This window comes from Phalacrocorax aristotelis, chromosome 7, assembly GCF_949628215.1.
Source record: "Phalacrocorax aristotelis chromosome 7, bGulAri2.1, whole genome shotgun sequence".
Classification (NCBI taxonomy): domain Eukaryota; kingdom Metazoa; phylum Chordata; class Aves; order Suliformes; family Phalacrocoracidae; genus Phalacrocorax; species Phalacrocorax aristotelis.
This window is the reverse complement of record NC_134282.1, coordinates 54,885,194-54,911,938: the sequence shown is the minus strand read 5'-3', so window position 1 is coordinate 54,911,938 and position 26,745 is coordinate 54,885,194. Positions and strand designations below refer to the sequence as shown.

Sequence of the window (26,745 nt, the reverse complement as noted above, 5' to 3'; positions counted from 1 at the left end):
GGGGCGCGGCGGCCGCCCGCTGCCGGCCGGTGAGGTGGGCGGTGCGCGCCGCTGCGGCCTGTCCCGTCCCGTCCCGTCCCTCCCCGCGGGGCGGGAGCGGCGCCTGCCCGGCCACGGCAGCGCGGGCACAGCCCTGCCCTCGGCCCGGCTTATTCCCCTCGCCCCGCTGCCCTCGGCCGCCCGCTCCCCCGGGCCCGCCGCCCGCTTCAGGGCCCGCCGCCGGGGATGCGCTCGGCCCCCCGGGGCAGCGTCTCCGCCCGCCGCCCGCCTCCCTGAGCGGCCCCTGCTTCTCCCCTCTAAGGTGCGGGCGGAGGCGGTGAGCGGGTGAAGCTCCCGCCCGGCGGCCTCCCCCATGGTGGGCTTCGGGGCCAACCGGAGGGGCGGCCGCCTGCCTTCCCTCGTCTTCGTGGCGCTGCTGGTGGTGATCGCCATCCTCGCCTTCAACTGCTGGAACGCCTCGTCCCGCCAGGCCCTGCTGCAGGAGGAGGTGGCGGAGCTGCAGAGCCAGGCCAAGCGCACCGAGGTGGCCCGGGGGCGCCTGGAGAAGAGAAATTCGGACCTCATGGGCAAGGTCGACTCCCACAAGAAGCAGCTGGAGCAGAAGGAGGCCGACTACAGCCACCTGAGCAGCCAGCTGCAGGCCAGGGACGGCCAGGTGAAGAAGTGCGAGGACAACAAGGTAAAGCGGAGGGGGCGGCGGGGGGTCCGGGCCCGGCCCGGGGGGCACTGGGGGGGCCTCTCCCGGCGGTGTCCGGTGCCCCCGCAGCGCCTGCGGCCGGGGGGCGAAGGGAGCCCCGCAGGCACCGCTCTCTGGAGCCGGTGCGGTGGCTTCGGCCGCTGTTGGGGCGCTCGGGTCGCAGCCCTGGGAAGGGCTGGAAACGTCCGGCCAAGGCGGTGTCCGTGCCAGCAGGGAAAGCTCTGAGGGCTCACTGATCTCCAGACGGCTGCTTTCTATTTTTTTTTTAAGCTTTTCTCCTCTGCTGAGATTATTTGATCTTTTACGATCAGTCAAAAAGCTTTAAAACTACAGTTTGGCGTCAAGGAAAACGAGACAAGCGTAGTGTTCAGGTGCAGCACCCTGAGCTTGCCCCTCCAAAACGCCTGGCACGGCAGGCTCTGGTCCTCGGGCAGCCACCATATACTTGAGGAAAAAAAAAATATCCTTGCTGCTGGCATAATGTGTCATCTTCATTAGCCACAAAGAGAGAAGCCAATGCAAAATTCAGCTTGCTCTTTTATGTGGAGGTGGCCTGCGGACTTCTTTTGTTGTGGAAGGGGAAAATGAGCGAATGCATCAACTTTCACTGTTCCGCTTTCATAATCATCACAGGCAACTCTGTAGAGAGGAGTTAAGCAGACAAGGTCTTATGCTCAGTCGTGTTCTCTCTTTGTATGCAGCTCGTAATTCTGCTAATTGGATGCCGTTTACCACAGTAGGATTTATGGAAATCTCCCACTCGGTCTCATTGCTGGCTGAGTTTGCTTTTCTGGCCCTTTCATGTCACGCGGTTGATGAGCGGTATAAGAAAATGCATTTAGTTGTCACAGAAATATCTGAATACATACGTGTCTCATTACAGGATTAGACTCCTTTGGTCCGATTAAGTTTCTATTAAAGTTATGTTTTCTCTCCTGAATCATTAAAAAGAAGTAATTGCTGTGTTCAGCAAACGTATTTTTTAAATTTTTAATTTTTTTTTGAGATTGGAATAAAAAAAACCCTGATTAGATCTGTAATGGTGGTTACTGGTGCTCTCCATTTGGAAGTAAATACAGCTAGCATCATTGTGATAATAAATGTTGTGATACCATAAAATCTAGTTTAACTTATAAATAAATATATAACTATTTTGACAGGTGTACAGATATACAGGTATCGAAATAGTTAAGTTTGATGAGTAAGAGAAGCTGAACTCAAAGCAGTCAGTTAGCTTTTAACAAAGATGCTTCCCCTGGTAAAAGACAGAAAACTAGTAGTTTTCTAAACTGTTGAGGTTTTTGGTTGGGGTTTTTTGGGTCTCTTTTAAACTTTTAAATTACATGCAAATAGAGGGCAAGTAGGTTTAGTTGTTCATTACCCTCCACAATCAAAGCAAGCATCCACGGGTGGTGGTAGCCTGAAGACACAGGAGGTGGTCAGTGGGGCGCCGAGCTGAAACACCCTTTCGCAGGCTGCTGAGGGTAAGAATATAACGTGAGTTCATGGCTAGACTGGTATGGCTGTTCTTTACGTAGGTGAAGCTGATTTTGTGTTCCCTTGGTTTAGCCTCTGTCTGTAGGGCAACAAACTTGCTTCGTGCGTGATTGTAACAGACTGAAGGGTGTAAACTCTGCTGGTGGCATTCAAGTAAGCTATCGGTTATTGGGCTGTATGGCAAGGCTTGCTTTTAATACAAGAAATGTGTATTTTCTTGAAATCTGTAACGTTTTACTGAAGGACACCAAGAGACAAAATGCAAGTGCTAAGGCGGGGTGTCTAGCAAGGGTTACTGGAAGCCAGAGCCTGCTTTGATGCACATGATGATACAAGCTGAGGTGCTGTCGAGCTGCACCTGCCTGCTGACCGCTTTGTTGTTCTCCATAAATCTGGCTGGTCTTTGAACGCTCTCGGAGTCTGGCATCTCACAGGGCAGAGCAGGAGCGGAGCGAGAGAAATGCAGCTGGTAAACCTCACAAATTAATTTTGTTGTTAAGGGTATGCATGCTGCAGTATATGCCCTGTATCTTCATTCTTTGTTCCAGAAGCTGCCATTTAAGGCCATGTGAGCTGGTAGCTCTTGAATATCCTCTCTTTTTGTGCTCAAAATATCCAGCGTGCCTTAATAGGTTAAAATAGCAGTACGTTTTCTCAATAGCCAGTCCCTGTCCCTTTCTCTTTTCTTCCCATGTCAGCTACTGTTATGTTCTCAGTGGCAACAACCCTATTTTTTCTAAAATAAAAAAACAAAAAACACACCACCCATAACCCCCCCCCCCCAACCTTTAAGTGACTGTACCTTAGAGAGTAAAGCTCTGTTTTAGACAAAAAAGATCCGTTACAAAAAAAATGAGTAATAGGCATGAAGTGTCTGACCAAAGAAGGCCTGACTGATAATTTTTTTTTCTCTCAGAATAGAATTTGGCAAGGGTGTTCTTTGAACAGACTGCTTTTTACCAATGATCTTAGTCCAAAACGCAGGAGCTGTAATAAAACACCAGCACTGGTAATTCCCAGAGTGTCAAGCAAGCACAACAGATCCAAGCTTATTTCATAGAAAACTCATTTGAAAGATGCTACTCTGCTGCTCATTGTAGTGTCAGTGCTGCTTTGTGCTCCTTTGTCTGCATAAGAGATTCTTTGCCTTGTGGTTGTGTAAATCCAGTGTGCATTTCCCAGTGCTGAGGCAACTGGAATTTCTGCAGGCAGCTTCCTCCTAGCTCAGTGAAATCTGTCGTCAAGCCCAAACCCTTGTCTCTCTCCTCCCTCCCCCTGTGTGCGTTAACAAGCCAGTCACACTGCTGCAGAACGTTGTTTGCTCGTATCAGCAAATGTAGTAGCGTGACCTGGTGTCTTGCGTTAAAAAGAAAAGAAAAAGCCTGAGTTCCTGGGAATTCTATCACCCTGTGCTCATCCTGATGGTCTCCTGATGGTCTGCTGGACCTCAGAACAAACCAGAGGAGTTCTCTTTTGGAGCTCCTCTTGGAGGCCACCGGGGATAGTGGCTGCCCCGCTGTTAGGAGAGGTGATTCATGTAGAGTTAGCATTAATTTCCTTAGTATTTCATGCTTTTTTGCAGCATACTGTGAGGATACTTTCTTTTTTCATAGCTTTACACATCCCTTTGCAGTAAGCTCAATAAAATGATTGAATGGCAGAAATTTGTGGTGGAGAGCTTCCAAATGGCAACCATCCAGTACGTAGGGGTTCGTAGCCCTGTGTTTGCTGTTGCAGCTCTCAGGAGCGTGCCTTTCTCATTCCACAGCTATTGCTGGCAATGCCAGGTGCGTAATACAGCCTTGCCCCTTAGCTGGTGCGTAGGAATGGTGCTTCACAGGGAGAAGCTGTTTAGTAAAACATCTTTGGGAGCAGCTGGTTATGTTCTTTGCTGCCAAAACTGCTTGATAGCTCCTCAGTTTGCAAAGCTGTAGCTTTACAGCGGTGGTGTTGAGTGCATCTTCCAATCTTACTTCGTGTTCCCGATGATCACAACATCATCTCTGGCGCTGTACTAATTGCTTGATAGTAGTGCTGCCTGTTCTGAGAAGGGCAGTTGACGACAGTAGAAGGATCACGGAATTGTGGCATGTAGACCCTTGTGCGCGCAGACTTTTAAGCAGCTCTCCTGTGCTGCTCCAGCTCGTGCCCTGGCAGTGCGCGGGGAGTGCCCGGGCTGGCGAAGCTGCCCGGAGGAGTGCAGATGCCTGCTCACGCTGCTTCGGCAGGCAATTCGAAGGGTGTTCTTGCTAAGTAAAGAAAAGACTCATGGGGAAGTATGGGTGGATGTTTACAGCTTGCCACTTCATCAGGAAGCAATACCACCTGCATTCCGTCCTGCCATACACAGCGATAAGCTCCAGTGTGTTGATAACTTTTTTCCTTACATCACCTTTCAGTACCTGACAAGACTGCTAACAACTGAGACAGCACTGGGAGGTTGCCTTGTGTTTACATAGCTCTGGCATGCACAGGGGTTTTAATGTTTTTTTCCTGTTCAGGGCTCACTGGGCTACAGAGAATTTCTTTTATACATCCCAACTGCTTTGGAAAGGATCTGAGAAGCCACTGAGAAATACGAACAGTGCAAATAGGTCTAGACTCGAGGAGGACGCAGCTTGGAAAGAACTGGACTGTCGCCATGGTTTGTGGAGTGTGGTTTTTTTGCATGTGTGGGTGGAACAGATCCCATGAATCATAAAACAGCTTCTTCCCTTTCTGTCCTTCAGATGAGGGACATTTGCTGTCAGCAAATGTATATGTATATAAATTCTGTCACTTTTCTCTGAAAGTCAAAATCGCCAGAATGAAAGATTGTGTGATAAAACTGATGCTATCTTCAAATTAAGCTCCTGTTAACAGACAGGCAGCCTTCCCCCAGTCCTTTGCAAGTCAAATGTTTTATGGGATGAGCAGAAGCAAGCCAGTGGGAAGGCTTTCTGTGTTCTGAATTCTGATAGATAAAGCTTTGAAAACAGAACCCACTACTTCCCAGGATCTCCTTCGTAGTTTTATTGGGTTCTGGGAAAGAACTGCACTGGAGTGGAAGGCAGGAGAAAATTTGGTTGTTATTGCTAGTGGCTTTGCAAAAGAGGGAAAGATACTTTTTCACTAATGCTCCACAGATCACTCTTTTTGTATCCATTTCCCTGACCTGGTATCTGTTCGATGGTGAGCTGGCAAGACAGGCGCCTGTTGGAACAGAAAGGCTTGCCGTTACGCTTGCGGTGTGCTCTGGGTGAAGTCCCCACTGCTGGGGTTATTCCGCTTTTGGAATAAAGCACAGGAAGCTTTATTTAACTGAGCATTGTTCTTTGTGCATCCTGTAACTAGAGCGCCTTAAATGTCTTGGTGGGCAGAGCACGTGTCTAACTGATTCTCCAGTGCAGGGCTCCAATATGCTGAGAAGGCTCCTTAAGGGTCCCTTTTTTGGGTGGTTTTATTTTGTGTCCTGTTTCATAGCAATATGGCGGGGGTTCTCAGCTTACTGAAGGATTGCATCATCTGCCAGTCTGTCTTATTTTGGGAAAAGCCTTGTGAAGTGGCTGGGCCTTCGAGCCATCGCCGCTGTGCCTCTCCACGCTCCAGAAACCCTCTTGGCTTTTGTCTGCTGCCGTGGGGCAGGGTTTGCTGCCAGCGCTGCCTGCGTGTGCATTGCTGCTAGGGATGAGCCAGGAGACTGCAGTCTGGCACCAACAGCGCTCTCGATGGAGTGCTCTGCTTCATAAGGAGCCTCTATTATGTGACTGAAGCTGCTGGATGCGTGCCTCCGTGTACACTGTGTTCTGTGGAAAATCACAGTTTCAGCAGTTCTTGCATGGCCGTAGTTCCTAAAGTTATAAATGCCTGCCTCAGCCCATATGGGACAAATGGAATCAGACAGCCTGGAGATCGAGTGGCTCTTTTGAAAACAAAAGCATTATGTGAAATGTTTTTAAAGAAATAAATGATTTGATAAAAAGGAAGGCAGAGGTGGGTGGAGGAAGTCTTAAAGTAAGGGCATGCCTCCTTTTTGTTTGTTTTGACAGGAAATGTAGGTAACTGACTCAGACATTGAGCTTCAAAATCTGTGTGGGCATTGAAACAGCCCGTTTGTGTGTCTGTGTTCCCCGCCCTGCGGCAGCGTAGGGGTACTTGTACTGCGTGTTGGTGTCCTGAGAGGTAGTTCTGACCTTGTAACCCCAGACAGACAGACCTCTGTCCACACCCCTTCTAGAGTTACGGTTTATACCGATGGTAAAGCTGCAAGACAATAATTACAGCATCAGTGTTGCCTGATGTCTTTATGTAAGAACAAGACAATGCGTCTTGAATGACTTAGTGTGCACGCATTTCTTATTTATTGTAACTGCTATTTTTTCCTTACTAAAAATACCAAATTAAAAGCTGTTGTGGGAGTCTACTGGTGTCAGATTCTCTCCTAAAAATAAAATGTGTGTTATGAACACTAGGTAGCATCCCATAAAAAATTTACTTTAAGTATACATTAGGTAAAAATTGGTTTTGCTAATGATGCTGTGTGTTTATTTTTATACGCTTGTGCTCTGACATTGGAAAAACACCGTTGTCTTCTGCAGTATCAGAATGCAGCGTGTTTATTTTAGTCCCGACAGAATCTACTTTTTGAGACAAATATGTTCTGGAAATAAATGTAAGTCCTTGTTAGCAAAGCCTAAACACAGCATTTAGGTTGGTGATGCCACCTACAGAGAACTAAATGTATGTTGCTTATATTTACAAGAACTTTGCCATTCTGAAAATCCTTTACATACGTTGTCTTTACAATGAACACACACGTGCCTGAGCTGTCGCAGCCTAAACCCTCCCTGACCTGCTGAGTGTCTATATTCACATAACCATTTCTTCCTTGCAGATTAAGCTGCAGAACAACATATCCTATCAAATGGCAGACATACATCGCTTAAAGGGTAAGGAATTCACGGCCACATGGTGATTCGGCAGACTGAAGCTCTGTGTTTTTTAACTGCCTAGGCACTGCAGAAAGTGCATTTTAAGTGAAAGACCAAGCGATGCTGGAACATGGCATAATGTGAAACGTCACTATGTTCATTACCTGCTCTGCGTAAGCGCAGGGTTGGCGCTCACTTACTTTGCTCTACCGTCTGCAAAAAGAATAAGTATTCGGGACGCTGCTTACATCCAGGATATTGGAACCATTTTTATGACCCAATACACAGTTTAGTATGGTTTGGATCGGCAACGTTGTGGTAATTGCACTAGGCTAGAAAAGGTCCAGAAAACATCTCTTTGGGCTGTTAGATACAGACATGATTACAGTGTCTGTAATCTTACTGCATGGGTTTGAGTGACCTGGAACAGCTAATGCCAAAACTGGTACATGCCTGCAGACACTGTACTTTGCGTTTCTGCCTGTATCTGTGTAGCTCCAACTTGAAATAGTAGGAAGCTTAACAATCATTTGTAGCCTGAGGAGCAGGAAGAGCTTCTAGAGCAGTTGTGAAGACAGGAAACATGTATTGGTTTTGTGGCGAGTGTGAAGGAACCAACCTCCTTTTGTACGCTTACAGCAGAAAAAGAATATTTGACCATTGTGCCTGAAGTAACCTAGTCGTACTTCTGCGTTACTCAGAATAACAGGATCTTTCAGGAAACTAATCAGACTTCCAAGAGATAGGTGAATTAGCATTGTGTAAGTCTTCTGAATGAAAAGGTAAAGAAAGATTCAGGGGTTTTGGCATACTGTCAGAAGAATTGTATAATTCCTACTGACACCTGGCATACAGGAGTAAATTGGCATGTTTTTCAGGTCAGTTTAAGGATCTTTAAAGTATGTCTAGAAGAAGTAACATAAAACTTGAGGAAATTTTTAACTTGTATAGCAATATCAAAAGTTGTACCTGCCATGGGACATTTTTGCTTATATTTCTATACTCATGTTGATTTTTGCTTTTTGTTCTAGAACAACTAGCAGAATTACGTCAGGAATTCATTCGCCAGGAAGATCAGCTTCACGAATACAGGAAGAACAACACTTACCTTACAAAGAGATTGGAATATGATAGGTACGTCTTCAAGAATGTTAGAAACTGTAGGGTTGTGTGTGTGTAATGGAAGTCTGTATTTCTTAAAAAGAGCAAATTAATCCTATTTCTGCTAATCTTCAAACTTGAGTGTGCTCACTTGGTGACGTAGCTTTGACTTAGCCAGTTGTTTCATTTTGAAGTTCTGTTTTTTGTGTTGTTCTCCTCTTCCCCGCAAAGTGAGAAATGATCTAAGAAAAATCTGGCTTACTGGAATTGTTCAGCGTTGGGGCGATTTTAAGTCAGTGCATTTTCTTTTTTTTTTTACAACAGGGAGATCGTGATTAAACTCTTCCAAGTATTTGTTAACTGACACAGTTCTGTAAGCCGCCAGGGTTGTTAACTGCAGTCTTTCTAAAAGTGTAATTTGATTTTTTTTCACCTGAAGTTGAAAGAATTGTGTAGACTGACGTTTTAAGTTGACCTCAGCCTTTAACGTTTACGATGGAGAAGCAGGGAGAACAGCTACTACTTCCAAAGCTTTGAGGAATGAGGGAGACTAATACTTGAGAAGATGTTTGAAACTTTCATGCACACAAAAACATTCTTTACTCGATGTGCTCTGAGTATTTGTGGGTTTGTGGGAGACGGGAGTTCCGCTGAATGAGGTTGATCTCTGTGGCTTGTTAGAGAGGTTGGGACACTTGGCTGTGTCGTTCAGATCTCGTTATTTGAGTTGGTAGCGGTAACTGATAGTAGTAGTAGTTGTGCATGTTCTGTGCTGACAGCCATGGGTGATAGATCGCTTTCCTAGCGGAATTAATAGATGCTGATGACAGACGAACTGTGAAGCTTGACTTCTCGATTGCTTTCCAGGTTTTGGAGGAAATATGTTCAAGGCCATTCTGTTTATTTTACTCTTTTTCTGCTCTGTCCCTATTTTTTCCAGTTCTGCTTTCTTACTGCATTCAGTCCATTTCCACTCCATACACATTCCAGGACAAGGCTTTTTGGACAGACTATCTAGTTATACCTCAGGTTTGGCCTTTTGTGCCACTTCATATTGTTTCCCTCTATTTGATTTACGGGAGAGCAGATACAACAAATGAAATATAACTAATAATGTGTTTCTAATCAAGTCTGCAGTGTGGGCAGCAGATCAAGGAAATGAGACTGCAGCATGAAGAAAACATGAAGAAATTAATGGACCGAGTTGTACGGGAACAAAAGGTAATGCACAGCTAAGTTTTTGTTGAATTAGAAGAGCCCGAAGTTGTGCTGTTTGTTTGACTCAGCATTTCAGATATACGGAGGCCTTGGGCATTTCTCCCCTAACTTTTTGTTAAATACTGTCCTGAGCAGCCCTAAATGGGTATTAGCGTAAGAACAACTGCCTGTTTTGCTCAGTCAGTGAACTGAGCTTTGAAGATTGGGCTTAATTCTTTGCTCTGCTCCGTGACATCATTGCTAAGGATTTTGGTTTCTTCTCTGTAAAACGGATATTCCTTTATAGCTCTCCAGGGTAGGATCTGTGTTCTTACAACCTTACGTAGGTTATTGCAAAGGGGAACCCGATCTCTGCTGAGGCGTCGAGGTGCTAATGTGATGCGAGTAACAATGGTCTTTGAATGGTGTCAAGGGTGTAATGATCTGGTGCAAGCTGCCAGTAGAATGTGGGCCTCTCTCCTACAAACAGATGAAATAACCTGCTTTTCTTAAAACTTCATATCCTTACTTCATCTCCGTTTACAGGCATTTCAGACAATAAGGCAGACCTGAAGTAGATTTCAGTCACTTCTTAAAATCTAGAATTGTTTCAGAGCCTGTGACCTGAGGCTTAAGGCCTCAACCTGCTTGCATTATACTTGAGCTACATATGCCAAACGAAATGTTACCCAGCCACACTGTATTTTACATCTTGTGTTCAGCCGTGTGTCCATACTCTCATCTGCTACCCTCAGGATTCAGGTTTGCATATAGAGGCCTTCTGCAGGTGTTTGCTTTGATCATCTAATTCATAAATGTGATTTTGCTGACCCAAAGTAATCTTGAATTTGAGGGGTTTAGTTTTGTAATTTCCAGGGATGTGCTTAATCTTGGTTCCCTGTGAATTCGTTCTAACAGGCCACACAAAAAATTCAGTCCAGTAAAGACACTGAAGTAAGTCCCAGTAATGATGAGCAGGCAATACCTAAGACTGTTCCAGGGGCAGAAGATAAAAACATAGCGAAGAATGAGCAGCCTTCAGATCACGTTGTAAATGGCAAAGGTATTTCCTTTTCTAGTCATTTCTGATAGATTACGGGCCAGTTGTGTGTTACCCTTTGCTATCGTACAGAATCGTGCATTTCTCTGAAGTAGGACGATGAATTGTTTGGCTCGGATGACTGGGTTAGCTGCATGTGATTGTACTAAGTTAGAGTTTATAGGTATCCAGAGATTGGCACGTCCTTTCTCTGGATCCTTTTGTGAAAGTAGTTTCTTGCAGAGTTTTCTGTTCGCTGTTGGTTCATTTGGTATTTCCCTCCTCATGTGGCTGGTTGCGAACTGGGGATTGCCCCTCCGCTCCCTGTGAGCTGTGCCTTGTTGGGGGGAGCTAGGGAAGGGGCATGCTGTTGGAAAGCTGGAATCTGCACAGTGAAGGCGGCTGGAGGCGAGGAGCCCTGAAAGCGCTGCGGGAGGTCGCTGGCTGGGTAGGCCAGCAGGAGCCCGGGGGACCTTTGCCTCTCAGGGGCTGTACAGGAGGGCCCAGGGAGTAACTGTTTCCTCCCTGTAAGCGTCTCTGAAAGGCAGATGGGTTCTCTTTGTTTCTGCTTCTTGAGCTGCTGAATTAGCACCTCTTTGTATCAGTTCAGTGTCTGTTCTGGCCAGCTTCTTGCAGCAGGCGTTTCTTACTCTGCTACCAAGAGCAGTCCATCTGTTTCCCATCCTTTTCTGAAGATCGTGCTGACTTTGGGAGCGCTGCTCCGAAGCAGTCTGCAGTCACTTTGACAGTACAATATAAGGAATGTTGTAGCTGTGTTAGCAATATGGGATGTGTCCTGTGGGTAAAGGACTTTTCTTCTGGTCTTGGAGCCTTCCACGAGAGGGAAATTCACTGTGCAGACTTAAAGGTTAATAAGGCAGAATATCCTATTCTTGTCTTACAGAGAAAATTAAACCAGGAGGAGATGCAGGCATGCCTGAAATAGAAGATAATGACCCTGCTAAAGCTGAAGATACTCCCACTGGTTAGGAGAAATATTCTAATACTTCCACATTTGGGTTCTTGGTGGCGTATATATTCTGTTTGAATACCACATCTTTCATAGTGAATGCGAAGTTTTAATATCTGTCTACGGTAATAAAATTCAAGTGGGGTGTAAAATCTGGTAATTATTACTGAGCTTTAGAGGCTTGAATTCTCAAAACTGAATGCTTCTGATAATATCCCACACCCTCTGGAAATCTTGTATTTATGTTTTAATTTATGGTTTAAAAACCAGAAAACAACAACAAAAGTTCATGGGATTGTTAGAAGATGGCCTGGTATATAGTGTCTGTTTGTTTCATGTTAATGCTTTTGTCTGTGTGTTTTATTTTAGCTTTAAAGAAGCCGCTTATTTCAGCTCCTAAAAGTGAAGGTCATCAAGCTGTTATAAATCTTCCCACTGAGCAGCCCCATGCTCCAAATCTGGCACCAGGTAAAATTCTTATTAGCAGGTGGCAACTCAACATTTTGTAGGAAACTTAGCATTTACTGTCTGCTCCCATATCATGAAGGTTAGATGTACCTGGCCAGCCCCTTTTTCATGTTTGATGTGGTTACAAGAAGAAAAACAACGATTGATTTCTGCAGGATACGAGACTGAGTGTATTCTGAGTCTGGCCTCCTGAGGCACTGAGGTTGCTGGTTGTACGATCTCTGTGTGTGTCTGTGTGTGTGTCCCACCTAGTAATTGCTGAACCTTTTGACCAACTTAGCCAAATTTGAGAGGTAAAAGTTTCACAGGTAAGTGCTTCAAGATTCCTCCACTGGACAGAGGAGAGTAATTGAAATTAGTCCTGCTCCTTAGGGGTACTAATTAGGGCCAGCATACCATCAGGAGTTGATTGTTGATCTGTTGGTAGCCAGTTACACTCGGGGATTAACGAGCAGTATGATCAGTGTCTTCCTGTTTCTGCAGACAGCTCGCTTGAGGGTGATGTGGGGGCGGTCTGGGACATGAGAGAACTAAAAGTACTGCAGTGAAAGGGTTTAGGAGAGTTGCGGTTAGAAAGGACACAAATCCATAGAAAATAAATTTAACACTTGTGGATCAAGTCACTTTGCTTTAATGTCAAAGAGAATGTTAGGAGGTTCTGTCTGTGCTGCAAGTGGCATGTTCAAATACTGTCCTGCTAAAAAACATTAAATACAACGTACTCGTTATATATTTGTGACGCGACCAAACGGCCTGAGCTGTTTTGTTAGGCCCATTATTGGTCCTTCTGAAAAAAGGCAGCAGAAGTATTTCTTAATTTCTTTCCCTCCGCAGTGGATGCGTAAGCAGATTAGAATATCAGAACCACATGTACACATCTGAAGTGTATGTCAGATCTTTGAAATAGTTCATTTTTTGTTGTTCTGAGGTCGTCCTTCATTTTGTCTTTTATTAATGAGAAAATGTGAAAGATAGCAAGTGAAAAGCTTGTTTTGCTGAATTTAGAGTTTATCAACAGAAGGTTGGTGTGAATTTCAAGGGGACCGGGGGTTTCTGTATTCCTTGGTTATGGAGTCCTGTGATTCTGCTTATTATTTTTAGCATAACTTCTGTGACCTATTGCCACCTTCTCCTCAGATCATAGCTCTTGAAACAATAAATGAGGCTTAGTAGATTTGAAAAGCAGAATCAGCAGGATAAAAAAAATACATAAAAGTATTATTGTTTTAGGCTTCGTCAAGCATTTAAGTACATATAGAAAATCAGCTGACAAGGTAACAACTTAGGATTGATTATGTATTAAAATGTGATCGATTAAATTTTGCAATAACGTTGTAGCCTTCTTTTTGGAACCATATGAAAACCGAACACGCCTCCTCATTCTATAGGTTTGCACAGTGACAATGATGGAAATGCTGATATTGCGAAGCAGATCCCTCCAAATTCTCTCCAGCACTTGAATTTTGAAGAAAACATGGAAAATCAGAAAGAACACAAAATCGAAACGGACCATATAAAGATTCCAAAGAGCAGAGTTAGTGACTTGCAGAAGATGAAGCAAAGTAAGTTGGCCAATATCATATACTTCAATATATTAAGAAAATCACTTCATTTTCTATCTGTAATTGTGTCTGTCTGGAAGGTAGGAACCATTACAGCGGGTGGCCTTCTGGAGAGTAAGCCTGAAAAGAAATGCAATAGGTTACTGCATGAAAGATATGCCTGTGTCATCTTTCAGATACATATTCACTCATTAAAAAAAAATATTTGCTTACAGGAATTTCAAATGTCTTTGGAAGTTACTACACATTCAAATAGATTACGTGAAGACTTTTGATACACGCATGATACCAAGTTACTTACATTCACGCTGTATTACTTGACTGAAATACGGTGTTCTGGACAGTATCATAAGAATTCAGCCCTTGCGCAGCGGGTCTGTATGGTGGCATAGGTATATTGGCCAGAAGTTTGTTCGCCTGAGAGAGGAGGTTTCCCAGAGCCCTTCTCTTCCACATCTGCTCAAGAAAGGAGCCTTCAGACAGAGCAGATGATGCATTTGTTTGTCGTGTGTGGTGGCGGTGTATTACCTGCTGAGGCTCAGGGTCAGAACGTGGAATGCACCTACGGCTGTGGTGAACTGACGTCTGAGACGCGTCTCTACGTTGCAGCCGCTAGCGTAGCGCTGGGAGAGCGTTCTGCCTACAGCATTTCATCGAGCACCTTCCCATAGGAACGCTACCCTGAAACGAGTGTCTTGCGGTGTCAGTGGAGATAGTGTGCTCCCAAGTATAGCACGGAGTGTGCTGGCTAGGTACGCCGTAACCTTAAAAAAGCTTAAAAGAGCTACTTCCAGTTGTTCAGTGTTTGTGTGGGGAAGGGCCATCTGGAAGAGAAAACAGTCCTGAACCATCTTGTTTCTCAGCCAAGTACGAGTTTTCTTTATCATATAGCTATTATGAAATCAACTTCACCTTCCTTTGTTCTCACAGCTAAGTAGCTTTCAGTCAGGCTTTGGTTTCTGTGGTTAAAATCTGTCTGTACTGCAAGTTGACAAGTTACTACATCAGAACAGCCATTTTCACAGTCACGCAAATTGGGAGGAAAAAAGGATTCTGTTGCCTCCTGCCAGAAACCTGTGTTAATTCTCTGGATTGGACAAACTGTACAGAAGCAGCAATTTTGTTGAAATAAAGTAATGAATTGGTTTCAGTGATCGGTGAAAAGGATTCTGAAAGCTAGGGTCACCCTCAGGAACCTGAAACTGAATTCATTTTTGCCATAAAAGGTTTAGTTTGGGAAGTTCCCTTTGTTAGAGTTAAGTTGTTGCAATTTCTTTTATGGCCTGGAACTGGAGTGGCGCTTCTGTAGCTGGGAGAAATTGCAGGAAAAAGATGTTAACTTCTGGCAATCTCTTAAATATTCCTTGAATAAGAGAGAAATAGGTTTAATACACCGCTTATTCTTGTAAAATGTTTCAGCTGCTGTTCTGGAGCAGAGGTTAAATGAAAACGGGGCCTGTGGGAATCCAGTCAGGTGTGCTAGCAGAGAGCTGGAGGGGGGGTATTGGCATAGGGGGTGCACAGGGAGGTGGGAGTTCAGTGTCCTCCCTCCTCCCCCAGCTCCTTGCAGCCCCCCGAGGGGCCAGAAGCTGATGCCTGTGGAGGTGCCAGCCCTTACCCAAGAGGTCTGCGAAGCCATCCAAAACGATTTCTTTACCACAAGCAACTCTGCGAGAGGTACCGTCGTACCGCAAGCAGGCACGTCTTTAAAAAGTGGTCTGAGGAGCTGTGGAGACCAGCAGCCTGGCTTTGATACCTGGAAGGGTAACTGAACCAATTCTCAATCAGTTTGACTTTAGTATGACAAGTGGTTAATGTGGCGTTTTCAAGAACAGATTGTGTCAGTGATGTGATCTGAAAAGTACATATTCAGAGGAACGCAAGCAGTAAAACCAGGAATGAGGCTGTTGTAGGCGAATTAATGGAGACCTGGTCAGGAATAGCTCACCGTTCGGTGGGCGCACAGCTTTAAGGAGAGACTGTTCCAGGCATGTGTATCGCTAAGGGCTTTATTTGAAAAGCTTCTGTGAAGCTCGCAAAGATGCATCCTTTGCTTGGCACTGCTTGGTGTTTTGAGCGCTGGGTGATAAACAATGCACGAGATGTGGTTTCAGCAACGTAAAAGTTTGCAGACACAAAGTAGTCTGCAATTCAGAACAGAGAATTACGTGCAGAGAGTGAGCGACAAACCGCAAGTGAGCGGTTCAGTCAGAAACGATGTGGCCAACAGTGGATATCGGTCACTAACGAATGTTTGAAGTGAGGTTTTTCTTCTGGGATGTGTTAACAGGAATGTCAAATGATAAGGTGGAGCAGCTAACTCTGTCTTACCTGGTTCTCGTGAGGCCATCCTCTGGCTTTAAATATTGAAGAAAGACGATGGGAAGCTGGAAGGAGTTCAGGGCACAGAATAAAAAATAAATAGGCTTTAGTATGAGTGGGGAAAAAAAAATCTCTGAAAAGACCAGGGTTGAAGAGGGAGGGAATGGACATCAATTTACTGTTTGGTTTTGGTTTTTTTTTTTTTGAAGCAGATCTTTTAGGGAAAGCTTCAGTTATTTTTGTATCATTTGGGTCCTTCTGATGAAGTGAGGATAGGTGTGTTCAAAACTGGCATGCAACCTGTGCAAGCTTTTGTTCCACTCCCTGTATCCTGAGATGCACAAGACTGTTGAATTTATCAAAGGACCTTCCTGAAGGTGCTGCGCTTGTCTGGCTGAGCGACTGCAGCTGAAGTGACAGCTCTGTATTTCAGTTGGTGGGGTTTTTAAATGGATTGGCTGTCTTCCATGGAACCGTGTAGGGGCTAGCTTTGTAGGCAGGAGCAGTGGGTGAAACATCTCCCTCATAGGCTGTGGAAGGGCACCTAGGAGTCAGCAATCATCACCAGTTAGTCTTTCCTTTTCTCTTTGCTCCTTCATGTTTGGAATAACTTACATTGTCCCCTGGAATGATGCAATGAGGGAGAGAATTTGTGTCTCACGTATGGAAACAGCTATCCCAGGTTTGTAGAAGATTGATTTCCTGATCGATCAGCAGTGGGAGCTCTGAAAGTTCCCATTGGTGATAAATTCATCCCTCTGGCGTAGAGGAGCCCAGCTCTGGCACACAGCGTGCTCTGCAGGCAGTGCCCTGGCTGGGGTTCTGGTTACTGAGCTCTTCAGAACTTGCTGTGTGTCAGCCCACGGGATGAGACGAGTAACCGACACTGGTCAGGGTGTCTGCCCGGTTTCAGAACCGGAGAACTTCTTTCCAAAAGATGTTTTCCTTTTATATTGCTAGCCTAGATTTAAAAAGCGGCTTTGGTACAAGGTACAGAGATGGGCACATCGCGGCTGTTGGGCTTCAGAAGAAGCAGAACCTGAAAGTGATGGCAGCGGTGTCGCTGGTTCTGCTCTTACCTTCCACCCTGGGAAGAAACCGCAGTGCAGCAAGCCTGCAGTCCGTGCTGCTGTTGAAAGTTGTCATGTAAGTAGGTCCGTAGTGCTGAGCCAGTGGACAGCTGCTCTGAGTAGGACCCGAGGGAACGGCAGGAAGATGTGCTGGGGAGGCTTAGGTTGGGGATTAGGAAAAGGTTCTTCCCCCAGAGGGTGGTGGAGCCCTGGAACAGGCTCCCCAGGGAGGCATCACGGCACCAGCCTGGCGATGTTCAAGAAGAACTTGGACAAGGCCTTCAGAGACACGGTGTGAATTTGGGGCGTGCTGTGCAGGGACAGGAGCTGGACTCGATGGTCCTTGTGGGTCCCTTCCAGCTCAGGGCATTCTGTGATTCTATAGCATGTTTGTGAGGATCCAGCTTTGAGTAATACCCCATAGGTCTATTCAGAATTCATTTCGGGAAATGTTACCTGCAGGTTTTACATCAGTGACACCCTCATGGGGCATCCTGTGCTGTCGCTAACCTCTTGTGCTCCATGATGACACCTTCCGTTGTGCCTCAGACAGTCCATGTAACGGCTGCATTACGGGCACTGCCTTGTGTTCGGAGTGATGTGAAAGATGCCCAGTGCCATCAGGAGCCCAGGTCGTCTCTGTTCCAGAAAGCTATCTGTGCGCTGTTGGCTCCGGTTAGCAGCAACTCCTGTTCTGGTGTTTGCCTGAAGCCTTGTATTGCAAGACCATTATCCGTGCCTTGTGTTAGAGAACTGACGCTCTCCTGGTGTTGTGTGGGAGGTCACCTACTGCCTGAAGCTTTCGTACCCCTGACTCTGCATTCACAGGCACTGGAGTTGCTGTCAAGACCTAAGCCTAGCCCAGAACGACAGCTGGCAAGGTTTGTGTGTGCTCAGGGTCTCAGCCTTTGACGTAGTTTGAGCTAAAATACCAAATGCTTAACGCAGAACAAAGCACCCGTAGCGGAGGAGTAGCCGCGTCCTGGGGCTGTGCGGGAGCCCGAGCTTGCCCGGCCGTCCTGAGCGCTGGGCTGCTCCCGCGAGCCCCAGCTCGCCAGCCTGTGCGGGCTTGCTGTGCTTCCTAGGATCTCCTTTGAATATTGGAACCTTTCCTTCAGTCAGCTTAAATTTACTCAGTGCTTGTTGGTCACAGTGTTTCTGGCATATCTACAGGCCCGTTTTTTCTGTAAGTTAAGTGCATTCATTTGTCTTTCCATAGTTTGTTTTATATTTAACATGTGCAAATTGTACAGTTCTGTCTGCTTTTTATATATAATGCAGTGTCCAAAAACACAAACAATAATAGTGAGGATTACTCAATTAGCAATGAATAGAGAGTGAATAATGTATTAAACTTCTGATTTCTAAATGGATCATAATTTCTTGCTTGTTTTATGAAAATAACAAACTTCTGTTTCTGTACGTTTGAGCCGCACTAGATGTGATTCTTCTGCTCTTCTTCCCCACCCAGATAAGCGCTATGTTACTGTTTCTGTCCTGACTTTTATAATGCCACGCATGATAGTTTTCATTGTTCTAAGAAAAAAATTTCATTTTTACATCTGTTCATTGTAACCCGAACCTCTTTTTTAATCCTAACGCTAAAATCACATTCTTCAGTTCGACTTCTCTGTTTAATTGCTTCCGCTGTGAATCACTTAACATCTGCCTCGGCAGACTTTTCTCAGTCCGTTTCCAGCCTGTAAAGATTGTATCGCACTTTAATCCTATTTTTTTCATTTACACATAATCCCTCCAGGCTTGTATCCTCTGCAGACTCACTCAGTGTTGCATTCTTTAAGCAATGGGCAAGCAGGCTGAACTGCACTGGGCTTGCACAGGTCTCCCTGGATCCCATTAAACACCAGCTCTGAACTCGCCATTACACCGTTGATCTTTCCTGGGTGACTCTCCAGTCGTTTTGTAGTTCCAGCTAATTCTCATTTTTCTTGTGCGTTGTCTCAGTATCTGGAACTATTCCTAATTCTTTTCTGGGAGACAAAAAAACCTGGATTTGGAACGTTTTGAAAACTGTTAAAACTTAATAGGAAACCAGAGCGTAAAGCCGTTGAATTAGGTAGTTAAAAGATCCATTCAGAGATGCAAGATCTCTGCTGGATTTTCACCCTTGCCAGTGTGCCACACGCTCTGCAGGCAGTACCATATACGAAGGCGGCAAAATACGGCTTCGTTGTGTGTAGAAAAATGCCAGTCCCCCTCAGGGAAAAGCCTAGCTGCAAAAGCTTCTGCTGCATGCCCTTCAGCGTTTTAAGAAAACTTTTGTCAGTGTCTGTAGGTGGTCAGAGATGGAGCTTTTTGTTTGGGTGCTTACTCGGGCTCTTTCCTCCAAAGAGTGAAGCTTGTAACAACCAGATTTCGCAAGGTCCAAATGCCGAACGACCGAGGACGTCCTTTTTGCCCGGAGGCATTCCACAAGCCTGTTGTTCTCCCCCTGCCCGAGCCCTCTCCCTTCTAACCCCTTTCTCCGCCAGCTGAGGCTCCCACAGCCACCCGACTGTCTAACCTGTGGTCTGCTTTCAGTTAGGACCTTCCCATTTCCTTCCTCTCTGCTTCTGACTTAATCCTTTGCCTACTTCACAGGCCGATTCTTTGATGAGAATGAGTCCCCTGTTGATCCGCAGCAGGGTTCTAAACTGGCGGATTATAATGGGGATGATGGTAACGTGGGTGAGTATGAGGCAGACAAACAGGCTGAGCTGGCTTACAATGAGGAAGAGGATGGTGATGGTGGAGAAGAAGACGTCCAAGGTGAGCTTGGGCCTTATCTCCATCCCATTGTAATAAAACCCACACTGAGTTTACTTGTTGAATTTGTGTAAAGCCTCGCTATTTTTAGCTAATCAAAAATTTCTAATAGAGGATAAACAAGCTGTAGGCAATCTTTAAAATTCGGTCCCACTGTGTTTGAAAGCGACATCCCAGCAGTTTTCCGTGAGAGGATGCTGGTGCCTTATTTCAGCCATGTGTACAGTCTCTGCTCGGAAGAATCGAGGCACTTCAAATTTCGGAAATGGTTTTGTCTAAAACCCCAAATCTGGTATCTGGCTAGCGGGGATGGAGGCTTCGACATGACTAAAGCAGATGTCAAATACAGAAGCGTAGGTTTTCTTGCCTACCGCTCCTGTCGCGCCTGCCTCGAGGCGGTATGCCGTGAGGGCTCAGCGAGCGACTCTAAGCGCGATTTTCGTGCGTTGTACACAGATTCAACAGGCTCCTGGTTTCCCGTGCTAACCAAACGTCAGCCGTGGTGCTGCCTAATCCCTGTGTGTGCATGCGCGCCGCCTCCCGCTCTGCATGCGTCCCAGCGCAGCGCCTCTCCGTTGCTCGTCTGCCATCTGTCTGCCGCCTCAGCTGCCATTCTCCATCTAGTTGTTTGGTGGTATTTTGTGAAAGCCTTGCATGTCTATAGGGTGAGAATGTTTGTGTAACCATACATAGTATTTCCAATTAAGGGAAGTGCAAAATAAAGAGGTGGGGGGAGGAGGAACCCAATTGGAGTTCTACAGACACCCTGATTTTAATCCTTGCGATGCAAGTGTTCTAGCTGGTAGTTTTTCTGACATGTATTTAATTGGTATCCAAGCATAATTAATGGGAAAAGCTGATAAAAAGCAACTGATTTCTGTGGGCACGCATCTAACTGTGCAGTGTAAGCATTTTTTGGCTGGGCTGGTAGTTTGAAAGTCGTGAACAAGCAAAAGAAAAAGCACAGATCAGAACCCTGGGCAATTAATTAGCTCTGATAAAAATGAAAACTCTGTTGCTGCTGCAGAAGACGTGGCCTGTTTTGCCAGGCTTTCGCTCAAACCTAGCAGCGGATTTCGGTCACCCCGGATTGCTGACGTCTGTTCCTCTGATGGGCTGTCATGGGGTTGTAACTCACTCGTGCAAGCTGGCTTCCAAAAGATGGTACAGGAGATGTAGAGCTGCTTAGGCCGAGGCTGTGGGAGCAGGAGACTGGCGTCTCATGATGGTGATCTTGTAATGAAAAGGAAAGGAGGGAACGTCGTGCATGTTCGTGTGTCTGAGCTCTGCTCTGCAAATCGAAGCAGTGAGTGGGTTGGGTTTCTGTGTTCTTGAGCTCAGTTCCCTCAGTAAGCCGCGGGTGACGCCTGACTCCTCACCACAACAGTTGCTGGACTGGACTCCAGAACACGGCTCGTGCAGCTCTAACCAAGGCCACGGAGCTGTTGCTGAATGCGTGCGGGCTTCCACCGTTGGCCTCCCGCAGGCATCCTCGGAGCTCCGCGCTGCGTTGCCGGCCAGCACGAGTGCATGGCCGTGCTGGCCTCTGCAGGGAGACGAGTGGCTTTGGGTAGCAAGAGTTAGAGATCACGTAGGCTGTGAAGTATTGCCGGTAATGTGAACAGTGTTCCTGTATGCCATTTAGGAAAGGGTGGGTATGGCAGGGTAGTAAGAGGTGAAGATCGCTAAAAACTGCAGAGGTTGTGCTTATGTAGCTTGCTAGGCAAGGGTTACTTGGAGGAATAAGAGTTCTTGCTGACAGTGGCCTCAGAAAGCTGTTTCCCGCTGAGACGTGGTACCTCCTCTCACTCCACTGCTCTGGGGGCTTTCAGTTTGGACTCGGTGAAAATCTTTTTTCCGATCAACCCCTCTGAATATCTGTACAGACAAAATGGATTTAGTACCTGGTAGTAAAGATTAAAGAGTGACTTCTGGAAGCCTCTTCATGAAGAACAGCCCGAGCAGTGTATGTTACCACCTCAGACTTAATTTTCCAAGCCCTTTGTTATGTTGTTTCTTAATAACTTGTTGACTCGATTTGAGATGTAAGTCAGACAGCGTGGCAGGCCGCGTTCCAGAAGCAGCGTTTTAGAAAAAGCGTCTGATTTACTCTCGACGTGACTTTGTTTGCAGGGTAGGAGAGGGGTAGCATTGTGGGGGTTTGGAAGGAGGGACGCTATGATTGTTTAGGGAGGAAAAAACCCTGAATTTCTGTCTAAAAAGTATTAGGAAAACATCACATGGTTTTGCATCAGGCTGGAACAAAGCATGTGGCATGTGCAAACAAAGCAACTTAATTAAACATGTTTTTCTCTTGCCACTAGAAATGTGTGGGCCTTAGATTGTGAAATTATCAGAGGAAAATACACAGATTTGGGAGCCAGGCTCATGCGAATGCCAGCACCCAATCTGGCGTTCCTCCTTTCGGTGCACCTGGTCGGAATGCAAGGTGATACTTAGAAGTCGTTGGCTTCTGCTGTCGTAAATCTGTGTTTGTGGTGGCTGGATGGTGGGGGGTTGTACAAAAGCGATGCCCACGTGCTGCATTTGTAGTTTCTTGCCAGCCAAAGGCGTGTGTCCTGCGGATCAGCTCCAGCGGCTGCCGTCGGGCACCCACCACCTGCAGGCTGGCGCGTCCCGACGTAAGGAAGGGCCGGGGGGCTTCAGGCAGCCGATGGTCTAGTAGAAGGCTTAGTCAGCTCAAGCTTTGTTTCCCATTCCTGTGAACGAGCATCCTCCCTGAGCGTAGAGGAGCACAGCTCTGAAATGCAGCAAAAGCTTATTAATTGAAACAAGTGGAAGTTTTAGGGCTTTCTCATTTACTGAGGGAAGGAGGCTGGGGACCTGCACAGGGGAGAGCTGAGTTATGGCAGGTAGAATGCAGAACGTGATATCTGAAAACATCACTTGAAAGAAATACTGAAGGTGCGTTTTCCTGATGGATTTTTTTGTGTGCGCTACAGTAAATGGTTATACTGAGGATGCACGAGGGTGTTTTTTTATTTTATGATTTTTTACAAGGCTCAAAAACCAGAGGCCAAAGAGAAGTCAAGAAGTAGGACGGAGCACAGAGGTGGAGACAGACAGTCATTCTGGGTCTGAAAGATGAGATGAAACATCTTCATTCTTCCAGTCAAGGACAAAGCTGTAAACCCACTGTTAAAGACAGACCAAACGCAGCTGGGAAAGACGCGCTGCGCCTGGAGTGGCTGCTTAGCGTCGGCTGCAGGGCCGCGTACGGCCGGTGGCCCTGCCCTGCTCCCGGCCCCGGCTGCGTACGCGGCCGTTCTGCAGCGCAAGAGCAGATGGCTTCACCAAGGGGCCGAGTGTTCGTCACGCAGGAGCCTGGCCTAGATGGGTTTGTTTCAGCTGTGAAAAATGTATGGTTGATTCTTCAGTAGGGCTGAGAGAGAGAATGGGGATTCCCGTTGGTGAGAGGTTTGAAAAGGCTGAGAGCTGCCTTTTACCTTTTCTAAAAGGCTGTCTCCAGATTTTACCCTCAAGCCTGAGATACGAGAAAGCACTATGTAAGAACACTGACGGTGAGGTCAGCTCCAGCGGTAGCGGAAATCCCATCACTGAAAAATGTGCCGTGCCATGTTTGTGTGGAAGGGATCATTTTTCAAACCTGCGGAGTAGGTGGAAAAAGCATTACCTTAGTCTGGGGGGGGGGGGGGTCACGCTGGCTGCTCTGTGCTCCTCCTGTGAGGTACCCGACCTCCGCAAAATCTCAGCGTGCGTTAGCTCTAGAATGGGTTAGAAAAGGGCAGTGTAAGTGGCTGCAGTAGCCGTCTCTGTAGCTGGGTTTTAGTGGGAGAGTTCGAAACCTTTAAAGGAGGATTCTCAAATTATGGTAGTAAAGTTTAACTAGTTCCACAATCTCTGAAACACGGTTGCAGTAAAGCCAAAGATACTAAATAGTGTGAAGCCCCCGTTCTTCAGGAGGGACGACTCCCCGAGTGCTGGCAGCTGGACTGGTGATCGCAGGCCCAGGTGCCTTCACTCCCGCAGCCAGCCGGGGCCAGCGCAGCGCGGGTGTGTGCGTTAGCAGCGCTGCTGGGAAAGATGCTGAATGGTTTTTCAGAGGTATCACATCGGGTTTGATCGGAGTGTTTTAATTGCAGATGATGAAGAGAGAGATCTACAGAATGACCTCGTTGATTACGGCAAGCCACGCTTCAGCGATGGTGTTCTTTAAGGCTGGAATTAAGCAGGAACTGTGGATGAGAAGAGATCGCCACGGAGGAACTTGAAGTGCTGCAGAACTGAACCGTTTTTACTCCAGAGTTTCTTACTTTAAAGGAAGCTGATAATTAAAAGTGATGAGTACGCTCAAAGTCAGCCAAGTGACAGAAGGAACGAGTTCTGTACATATGTACATAGTTGTACTATTGCAAATTGTATCAAAACTACATTTTTGTTGTTACATTGAGCCAATTACTTAGACTGTACCTTATCTGTAATAATCTTTACATTTAAAACCGACATTATAAATACGGGCCGAATTGTTTCTGCAATTTAGAAAACTTTGTAAACTGGAGAACTTGTACAGTTTGTATCTCATGTAACAAATACACTGTGGAAACCATGTACAGCCAAAGGACTCCTCCTTTTCTACAGTAATACCTGTACGAGCAAAAATACTCCGGCTTTTCTCATGAGCGCTGTGTTTTTGTATTTTGCAGGTGAGCTATCACTGGAGAGTGAAAACTGAATGTTTAAGCAGTTGCTCCTTCCTTAATGTAACTGAGGAAAGGCTGTGACAGGCTTCGGAAGCAAGTCCCACTTTAATTCTCACGTACAATGACCAAATCTTGTAGCTAGAGCTGGAAAGCGGCGATACTAGAATTTTAATAATTGGATACAGCCTGAAAAAGTTGTGTAACTAATAGCTTATTTTAAAGGGTGATATAAATAATCCAGCACCGCTTGTAGGACATCTGCGTGTATGCGTTAGAGCAAGCGTGTTAGGAACAGGCAAGGCAACGTCGGCTTCGCAGGAACCTCAGCGGAAGGCACGACCCTACCCGCGGCACACGGGGCGTGCGCACCGTTGCGCTGGCTCCGGCGCGCCCACCCGGGGCCGCGGCCCCCGAGCCAGGTCACGATTGACTTCCTTGGCACGGATCTCTCAACATCTGCCACGTTCCACGCTTCGATTTTCTATGTCGGCAGGTTTGTAAGTTAGATACTTTTTGTATTCTGTGTTTCAGCACTTTCTGAATTTTATGGAAACAATTCTGTTGATCTGCAGTAGTGAAAATCCAGGTGATTAACCCAGCCTGCTTCTCCAAAAGGGCTACTGTGAAAAGAAATTCTGGGGCCTATGACGTGGGTGATTGTACTTTATCTGCACTCAGGTTCCAAGCTGAAGCAACAGTTGAGGTTTGCTCGACGCCAGTTCAGCAAACCTTTTAAATCAATTTCAGTGCTCTCATGATTTTTTTATTTGTTGTTTTTGGCTACAGGGATCTTCCACCAATACAGTCTTAAATACACAAGAAATAAAAATTTTGGATTCCGGTGATGCATCTCATGGGCATTTGTTCGTTTGTTTGTTTTGGGGTTTGGTTTTTTTTGTTCCAGGCTCGAGCTCTTCATTCCGTACTTCTGGGAGGTAGATGGGGAATAGCCCTTTGCATGGTGTGATGTACTTTCAGTTGAAAATAAAATGCTGAACCTGCTCAGAATTAGATACCCTACTAATACCACACGATAAGCATAAACCTGTACCGGGACTCTAAGAATAGCAGTCTTCAGTAAATACTGTATTTAAGCACTACGGTTTTTCGTTTGTCTTAAATTGTAATTTCACCCTGAATTAGGTGTTGATTCTTCTAATGAAAACAGCATTTATGGGTTCTAATAAATTAAGTTGTTTAAAGTATGTGAGGCTTGTGGCTTCTTTTGGCTTTTAAAAATTGGATTAACCAGGGGCTTCAGAGAGGTCGAGGTGCTTTGACACAGGAGCGGTTACGGCTGTTCAGTGAAGGGCAGCTCTGGGGGCAGCGGCGGGGACGAGGAGCTCGCGCCGTGCCCGGCGGCTTCTTTCCAGCACGTGCTCCTGAAAGCCAGCTCCGACCCCAGTCCCTGCGCACGCAGCGGGACCGTGCTCAGCAACGCAGGGAATGCGGCCCGAGCTGCTTCCACGGGTATGTGAGAGTAACTTGGCGCCATCGTGGAAGTTGTCCGTATACAGCTGGTGTCGTAGAACCTCTGGCACTGTGAAAGCTGCTTTGGCCAGTGCAGCGCGGGGCACCACTCCTGTGCCACGCGTGCTAGCCCTGTGATAGATGCCTCCTCGCCCGCTCCCGCACCTGCTCCTACTCCCGCTCCTGCCCTGCTCCCGCTCCCACTCCTGCACAGAGGTCAGTAACTGTTGGGTGTGATGAAATAAATGGGCCTGGTTTCAGGAAGGACGCGCATGAAGAGGCGGGTGCTGATGTTCGCACCCAGCTCGGTTTCCCATAGATGATGTGACCCTGCCCTGACTCAGGCCGGCGCTGCCTTTCTGCCCCTGTAACGAGGTGGGGAGACACACAATCAAACTTGGGTTTAGGCTCTTGTCTTGTAGAACGTGAAACCCTTTCGTGTTATTTCTTTGAATCTCTGCAAGGGTGGTGCTTCTGAAAACAACACCCCAAAAAAACCCCTTTTGTATCAAAAGCAGTTTTGCTTTGTTAGTGCTCTGGGGCAGCACTGGTTTTAGCTGGGATAGAGTTAAATCTTTTCCCTGCAGCTGGCCCAGTGCTGCGCTTCGGACTTAGTATGAAAACAATGTTGATAACACACATGTTTTGGTTGTGGCTGGGTAGGGCTCACACTAGTCAAGGACATTTCCAGCTTCCCAGGCTCTGCCGGGGGCACAAGGAGCTGGGAGGGGACGGGGCACAGCCAAGAGAGCTGATCGAACTGGCCAAAGGGATATTCCATATCATGTAACGTCATGCCCAGTGTGTTACCTGGGGGAGCTGGCGGGGGGGAGGCAATCGCGGCTCGGGGAGGGGCAGCACTGGTTGGTGGGTGGTGAGTGGTTGTATCGTTTGTTTGGGGTTTTTTCCCTTTTTCCCTTTTCCTTATTATTATAATAATGGTAACATAATAAAAATAATTATTATTTTAGTTATTAAACTGTTCTTATCTCAA

At 46.3% G+C, this 26,745-nt stretch overlaps 1 protein-coding gene across 2 annotated transcripts; it reads left to right on the top strand.

Annotated features, from left to right (window-relative positions):
• Positions 1–25,486, top strand: GOLM2 (golgi membrane protein 2). Of its 2 annotated transcripts, XM_075100860.1 has the most exons (10): positions 1–679; positions 7,068–7,122; positions 8,136–8,238; positions 9,336–9,426; positions 10,321–10,465; positions 11,346–11,426; positions 11,781–11,879; positions 13,268–13,441; positions 19,435–19,602; positions 23,724–25,486. In XM_075100860.1, the coding sequence occupies exons 1-10, from the start codon at positions 353–355 to the stop codon at positions 23,795–23,797; spliced, it is 1,317 nt and encodes a 438-aa protein (XP_074956961.1). In that variant the 5' UTR covers positions 1–352; the 3' UTR covers positions 23,798–25,486. The 2 variants fall into 2 exon arrangements, with proteins under 2 accessions (XP_074956961.1, XP_074956963.1); XM_075100862.1 differs by lacking the exon at positions 19,435–19,602 and having other exon boundaries at positions 3–679.
• Positions 25,487–26,745: the final 1,259 nt, after the last annotated feature.